The 7,856-nt window shown below is 39.0% G+C and overlaps 2 protein-coding genes across 2 annotated transcripts in view; both read left to right on the forward strand.

Annotated features, from left to right (window-relative positions):
• Nucleotides 1-575, forward strand: part of tap1 (transporter 1, ATP-binding cassette, sub-family B (MDR/TAP)) — a 6,963-nt gene extending 6,388 nt beyond the window's left edge. The window contains exon 10 of the mRNA XM_010794206.1: nucleotides 567-575. Coding sequence (XP_010792508.1) covers nucleotides 567-575 — 9 coding nt within the window. The remainder of the gene's footprint in view (nucleotides 1-566) is intronic.
• A 448-nt stretch (nucleotides 576-1,023) lies between these two features.
• On the forward strand, nucleotides 1,024-7,742 carry dnase2 (deoxyribonuclease II, lysosomal). Its single transcript, XM_010793414.1, has 6 exons — nucleotides 1,024-1,161; nucleotides 1,307-1,463; nucleotides 2,467-2,569; nucleotides 3,130-3,294; nucleotides 5,547-5,765; nucleotides 6,484-7,742. The coding sequence occupies exons 1-6, from the start codon at nucleotides 1,064-1,066 to the stop codon at nucleotides 6,852-6,854; spliced, it is 1,113 nt and encodes a 370-aa protein (XP_010791716.1). The 5' UTR covers nucleotides 1,024-1,063; the 3' UTR covers nucleotides 6,855-7,742.
• The last annotated feature ends 114 nt before the right edge of the window (nucleotides 7,743-7,856 follow it).

Here is a 7,856-nt window from a genome sequence, read left to right on the forward strand (position 1 = left end):
CGTATCTGGCTTGATGATTGTCTCACTTTAAACTTCAGGTCAATAACCTGCTTAAAAAGCTGAGGGTTAGACTAGGCTTCTTTTTCAGAAACAAGTCCTGTTCTCACTTGAGGCCAGGAAAAGGCTAGTCACTGTGACCTTTTTACCTGTGCTGGACTATGGTGATCTGGTCTATATGAATGCACCTGCCCATTGCCTGAACAAGTTAAATGCCACCTATCAAAGTGCACTGAGATGTGTCACTAATTGTAAAGCACTTACTCATCACTGTACACTGTATACCAAGGCAGGTTTGCCATCACTTACTGTACGGAGGCTCAGTCATTGGTACACACTTATTATAAGCCATGTTGGGTAAACTCCCGGTATTATATCTGCCTCTCCTGATAACACAGAGAGTTGCAAGCAGCTATTGTCTGAGATCACATGATGTAGTGATGTTACATGTCCAAGAGCAAGGACAGTCTTAGGTAAGACAGCTTTTATGTGCGCAGCTCCACTTGCTTGGAACAATCTTCAGCTAGAATTGAAACTGAGCAATTTCATTCCTCTGCATGTTTTTAAAGCTAGTCTAAGTGAAATGCTGTTGGAAACTATGGGTACTTGTAAATGTCGATAAGTATGTAAATGTAACCTGTAAATGTTGTATGATGTCCTTTATTGTTTTATGTTGTTTCATGTTTCATGTGGAACCTATTTGCTGCAGGTTTCCCTTGAAAAAGAGATCTATGATCTCAATGGTACCAATCTGGTTAAATAAAGGTTTGAAATGAAATTGAAGTATAACTTCGAATATAAATGTTAATTTGTAATATCTTCACTGTTGTATTGGTACCGTTATAAAGTTTTATACCAGAGTACTTCCTCAATTTTGGAATGAGGCACATAGTATCTCCATAGTTTAAAATATGTGTTGTTAACAGGGGGAAACTCCTTTAGCCAAAGTAATGCAGCAATTTAGAACCCAGTTACAGGGTTTAATACACAATTATTGTAAAAACATATTTACGGTATGAACAGTGTTAATTGTAATGACTATGATAAGTCTATTTTGTATTCTCAGATGCTTCTGTTCCTGTCCCTGCTGATCTTCTGTGTGCCTTCAGGTGGCGACACCTCCCCAATCACCTGCTACAATGACAAAGGAGATGCTGTGGATTGGTAAATCACTGAGTGCTGCACAAGACAAGCCTCTGCAAATACACTAAACACCGAAAGCTTTCTAGATTAAACAATCATTTGCATATCAGTTTAATGTCAAGCTGTTTCATCTATATATTTTCTTGTGTCTCGTTCTCTGTGTCAGGTTCTATTTGTACAAGCTGCCTAAAGAACATGACACGGGTGAGATGTATTTACTGCTGGACAAAGGGAGTGAAGGCTGGACTAACGGGAAGGGGACAGTGAACGACACCACGGGCGCTCTGGGCAGGACCGTTGGACAACTCTACTCACAAGGAGAGGTCTGTATTGAAACTGGAACAAATACTTAGTCTAACTGAAGCTTTGTTTTACTGAGAGCTGGAGTCAGCATCCTCATACATGTGACACCGAGTTATTAAACAGTTTTCACTTCCTTATTATTCATGTTTTTAATATATGTATGATCATTGTCAAATGGCAATTCCAAAGCCTAATTTTTGTAATGACAGATAGGACTGTGCATGTTATCTAAAAGCTCTTTAAAATGCAAATGATACCCATTAAAAGTACAAATTCATCCCAGTATTTATTTGATAGATTTGATTTATTCTAAAACTGACAGTCATATAAAGTATAGCATAGTGGTTTTAAACCTTACTCTCAATGTTACATTTCTTTGCACATAGCTTTCTTGAATTTCCACAATATAACTATATTCAGCTCAAGCAATATCAGTAGTAAACACTTATCGTTTAAAATTTCGTTTTTTGCTGCTTTTAATGTTTACCGGTAGACCTAAGAATTCTTAGTTTGATGGAAAACCTTTTAAATGAAGATTCAACTTATTGTCATTACGTAGTACAGGAACTATGGAACAAAATGGTTTCTCTGCATTTGACCCATCCTAGTGTTAGGAGCAGTAAGCTGCCATTATGCACGGCACCCGGGGAGCAGTGTAGGGAACGGTGCCTTGCTCAGGGACACCTTGGTAGCACTTGGCCTTTCCGGGACTTGAACTGGCGACCTTCCAGTTGCCAAAGTCCCTATGGACTTCGCCACCACCGCAATGCTATGAGTGTGCCATAATTAGATCAAACCTGGAAACTGAGAATGAGAACAGAGAGTTGTTTATTTATATGCAGTCTGTGTCTGCTAACAGCTGTGGAAAGATAATATCGTAGTTTGCATGATCGTACAAAACACATGATTGCATACCTTACTTATCTTAACATTGTTATGCTGTTTCATTTCGTTTAACAGATGTGTGTGTTTGGAATGTGCCCAGGAATAACATTCTTAAATGTTAAACCTCTCCCTCCACAGAACACAGAGGTAGCATACATCCTTTACAATGACCAGAAGCCATCCGAGGACCTTGGTGACAGATGGGTTGACAACAGTGGGAGTAAAGGGGGGCACACAAAAGGTGAGTGGTCCAGCTCCATTACATGAATAGTTCATATATGCTGCAAGTGATTTGACGTTATACTCAAAATCAGCAAATATGGACAAGTTTGTAAGGACTATAGCTCTGTCAAAGACACAAGATTTCTTAAATTGAAGCTTTGTTACACACCTTAGATTCCTATGTCATTACAGCCTTACTTCTTGTATGGAAGTATGGGGAAATACAAATAAAAACAAATGCTTATCTAGTTGGTCAAAAACACTAAAACAGAACTCCTGACAGAGACTTGGATTAGATTTAGATTTAGATTTAAAGCAGCCCAACTCATGTTTAGTGCCCAAATAATTTCATTGCTTAAGTATGCAATGTAAAAAAGGACAATGTGAAAGGAGTCACTGGTAGTGATGAAGCTACAGATAATGATCACCTTTAACTGCAGCATCCTGGCCTCTTATTCGAGAGTTATGAGATATATGAGCATAATTCAGTTTAGTTAGTTCTGGTTTGGGTATCAACCACCTGGAGGGAAAACCTTGACGTTTTTTGTTGATCATTTTAATAATATGTTTGTTTCTCAGGTGTTGTCCTGCTGGATAAAAATCAGGGCTTCTGGTTGGTCCACAGCACCCCTCATTTCCCCCCTGTACGGCAGGCGGGAACGTTTTCTTACCCTTCTAGCGGTGTGAACAACGGGCAGAACTTCATCTGCGTCACCTACCCGCTCGAGCGCTTCCAGACCATCGGTAAGACTGGAGTCCTGCCATGAGGCTGGATAGCACAGGCAAAGATGGTATAAAATGCACGTGGCAGTAGGGATGATGGTGTTAAATCACAATAACAGTACGAGAGCTGGGAGCTAATAACGATTAATAATCCACCTTCTATCTGCTATTATATATTAATGAATAGTTTTAAGAATGAATTCATTTGAGAAACTCCTATCTATCAAATCTACATTGGTGAGAACTCTACTTTTCTATGCAAAATAGATAACAAATTACCCAATCTTGTAGCTTCTTAAATGATGATATTTTGTAAGAAAAGTCTGCAAGAGAACAAATAAGATTAGACTGATAGATTGGGTGTCGGATACATTCTGCGTTTAAAAAAAAATTACATTCAAGTTATCATATCAGTCGATCGTGTCAATATAATAGCAGTTCTTCCTTAAAGATAAAACATATTAAAATAGTAATAATAATAATAATAGATTTAATTGTTATTGCGCTAGTGCTCAAAGACGCTTATATTAAACCTATAATCATGTACAATATATCTGAGACTGTCTCTAAATGTTGATAAGAGCATTACCCGGCCTTCAAGAGCAGCTTGGTGTAAATACGTTTCAATACGTTTTAGTCTTAGTTTCCAATGAGGGTGTAATTGATGTTTATGAGGCTTTACCAAGAATATTCTTCCTTAATTATTTCATAGTCATTTGATGTCATTCTCTCTCATTTCAAAAGGGATTTCTTAAGTCATTATTCTCTTGGGGGTGCTTTATAATCCAGTCAGGTATTGACACAACAACAACAGGATAATGCAGATCTAGGATAATCAGCGTAAACAGGTGTCACCACCGTGTCACACGCTGCCTGTGCAGATCCCTGGCAGACTCACAAGTTGGCACCGTTGCTATGGCAGTGCTGGGGGTAATTTAATTAGATTGAAGTATGTTACCATAGAGATATTGGCCCTCACACTGCGGCATATATTTGCCTTATCAAATATTCGGCCTCTCTAGCTGAGGAGCTGAGAGCGTGACCGTGTCCTGGGTGACATGCATACAGAAGGTGTCACGTTTCATTTTAAAGCCCCTTGAAGCAGGAATCTGCACATTAATGAGGTGAAACTGAGATTCAGTTTAGTTTATCACTAAAATACTGTTCACCAAGTTCACAAATACTACCTCTCCAATGTGTTAGACCAGTATGTGGTCAGAAAAATGTGCTTGATAATGATTTAATAAGCCTAATTACTGATTTGATTTGTACAGGTACTTATGTTTACCAGTTAGAGCTGAATCAAAGAGCGTATAAGTCAATTGATATCATCTGCATCAACAACGATTTGAATAGTTGATTAAAAGGACTTATTTCAAGGCAGCACAACCACCATGTTAGAGTCTGTGTGTTAGCTAACATGCTGATGTTTAGCATGAAATATATTTACCATGCTAATCTTCGTAGTAATTTAACAAAAAGAGCAGCTGTAAACAAAAGAAATGTAAGCCGTTTTGAGAATATTTTGGCAAACATTGTATTGGATTAATTGAAAATGTAAGTTAGAAAAAACATATTATGTTTCATGAATTAAGGGTTCATGAATGTCAGTCCCAAACCCAAACCGTCAAACTCATGGTGGCCCTATCAGGGATGTCCAAACTAATGCCTGGGGGCCGTGGTAAAAATGTGTATTGGCCCGCAGCAAATTCTAAAAGTATAATGGACCATCATGACTGTTGTGCAGAATTTATAATTAATTTAAATAATTCTTCTATGCAAGCGTCACCTCGGACTCTCTAGAAGTTTTTATATTAACGGACTATTTAATTATAGAATACACAATGGGTCTATGCCTCTGATGATAAAGCAGTCTATTATGTAATGGATTGGTTAATCAATAATAATGGTTAGAGAGAAAATGTGCATTGTTTAAGTGAAATAAAGAACAATGTGCTTATTTTAATTTTAATACTCCTTTGTTCTAAAGAAAAGAAGGAGATTTACATCAAGAATTGTTGAAAGAGAGTAGCCTGCATGATAAATTATAAACATCCAAATTACTCCAATTTTACATGAATGATTTTTTAATTTATTTTTCAGTATCTATAATTAGATATGTGTCTGTGCACAGTGTAGCAGTGCAAGTCATGTAGACCCCTCTGCACCAACTTCACCAGGATAGTGCTGTTCATTTACTGTACCTAACAAGTAAAGTGCCTCCAGTGCTGTTAGCAGCGTTCACCTACAATCTAATTTGTTTTGCACCGCAGGAGAGCAGCTTCAGATCAATCAGCCTAATGTGTACGACTGCGACGTCCCAGAGTCCTTGGCGTCCCTCGTGCCCGCTCTGGCTGATCTCTGTGTGAAGAAACATCCCTCTGTTCACATCTTTCCACACATCAAACCTGTATCCAATCGCAGCGTGACTCTGACCTCAAAGGCTGGCACCAACTTCATCAGCTTTGCCAAAGGAGCTTCTTTTGACAACGGTACGACTTTGGAGAGATAAAATAAGTTCTAAAGTTCGTGTCATTTTTAGCTTTGAGTTTAATTACAGGTCTAAACTGGCCAGCCTGCATGATACGTTGTAATTAATGATAAAAGTTCTTCCTTTTTACTTTATCAACACATTAAACACATTAAACCTTTGATGACACAGCATGACTGTTTAAAGGTCACCTATTATGCAAAATCCACTTTCTCATGTCTTTTATACATAAACATGTGTCCCCTCTGTGTCAAGAGATTCTGAGAGTTTCAGGGGAAAAGATTCGCTCACTTTTTGTCCTGATCCATTAATATAAAAAAAATGAGCTGATCAGATTTTGGCCACTTTATGATGTCATAAAGTTTTTTTTGGCTTGTGTAACCATTAGCCAATCACCAACCAAGGTAACCAATCACCAACCGAGGTAACCCCCCCACCTATCACCTGAATCTCCTCCTAGAGCACCATTGTGTCCTTTTAACCAAATATCTCTCAGAGGGGTGTGGGTTCCTTATTTTCATCTAAAGTAACAGACAGAGAATCAGCACTTTTGAAACAGGCCTGAAACAGAGGGGATTATGGGACGCTGCAATGCATGATCTGTTTGGTGTTTGGAGCCAAACACTTCAGAGACATGTTTGTATATATCTGAGACCTTTAATACATTGATAAAAAAACTGTATAACCTTTTAAGATAATAAAAACATGCCTCTCTGCAGACCTGTACCACTCCTGGGTGGCCCCCAGCCTCCAGTCAGATCTCCTGGTCCAGTTCTGGATTCGCTCCAGAGGCATCCTCCCCTCCGACTGCTCGCTGGGATGGAAGGTCTTGGACATCAAGCTCATCAACCCGGGGCAGACGTTCGACTTCAAGAACAGCCAGGACCACTCTAAGTGGGCCGTCAGCACCACGGCGGGGGGGGCGGGGTCCGGAGGGGGATGGGTGTGTGTGGGAGACATCAACCGGAACCAGGCAGAGGAGAAGCGGGGCGGCGGCACGGTGTGTCTGCAGGACCCCGTGGTGTGGAAGGCGTACAGGACGGCGGCGCTGCAGTGCCAGGGCTGTGGAGGAGCAACGGGTCAGTGCTGACTCGCTGCTAGAGCATGATGGGATACCTGGGCCTGAGGAGAGGAACAACACGCATAAGATAATAACCGGCATGTGGGTTTTTAGGTGAAATGTTTGCACATGTTTCTTTTAATATTTGATTTAAATGAATGATCTTTTCTAAAATTGAAGGGCTGAAACTGATCCACATTTGGCAGGAAATGGTGAGTTCATGAGGGACTGCATCAATCAAAGTAAGAGGCGGATTAAAGTTTTTGGTACCCAAAGCAATTTGACTTCCAAATGATGATTGGATGTTATTAAGGGCTGTTACACCCTCCTCTTCAGACTAAAAGCATACAGAACAATGCTGGAGGAGGACAAATATGACAGGAAGCAGAGGGCTTCATTCAGTGTTAATCATAATTTTTAAAAAACCTCAAAGTGCTACTTTAAATTAATGCATTTTGATCAAGGGTCTTAAACACTGCTGTGAGCTCTTTTAACAGAAACTGAAGAGACATTGTGGTAACCGGTAGATATGAGCTACCTCGATAAATTACAACTTTTCTGATGATTTATTTTTCTATTCGCTTTTAAATGATTCGTGGGAACGTTCTCAGGGATTCTCAAACTTTGCAGGTTGAAAATATGATTTCACAATTTTCAACAATTTGGTATTATTAATTGTTACACTCAGCAGAAAGTGATGTTTTACAAATAGTTAAACTACAGATACTTTGTGTTTCATGAATGCTCGTATTATTAACTAGGTTGGTTATAACTGTTTATGAATTTCTTATGTGCTTTTCTGACATATCCAGAACTCTATTTTTGTGTCTTAGATTTTATAGTTGTATCATACATTCCTTGATTATGCTTGAAGGTGGAATTGCTGGCTTGAATCTGAATAAAGAATCTAAAACAGAGTATTATTTGATTGTACATTTATTTAGCTTGTTTACCTTTTCCATTAGAAAATAAATAAGGTGTGCATTTGAGGTATACAGGCAGCTTTCCTTATATTCATGGGATACTGAGCAG

This window comes from Notothenia coriiceps, unplaced genomic scaffold (assembly GCF_000735185.1).
Source record: "Notothenia coriiceps isolate Sejong01 unplaced genomic scaffold, NC01 NC01_scaffold00037244, whole genome shotgun sequence".
Taxonomy (NCBI): domain Eukaryota; kingdom Metazoa; phylum Chordata; class Actinopteri; order Perciformes; family Nototheniidae; genus Notothenia; species Notothenia coriiceps.

Bases quoted from the DNA above. Each gene is read 5' to 3' on its own strand.
- dnase2 (XM_010793414.1), top strand. From the start codon at position 1,064: ATGCTTCTGTTCCTGTCCCTGCTGATCTTCTGTGTGCCTTCAGGTGGC. The intron at 1,162-1,306 runs GTAAATCACTGA...TCTCTGTGTCAG, and splicing joins AAAGGAGATGCTGTGGATTG to GTTCTATTTGTACAAGCTGC. The intron at 5,766-6,483 runs GTACGACTTTGG...GCCTCTCTGCAG, and splicing joins AGGAGCTTCTTTTGACAACG to ACCTGTACCACTCCTGGGTG.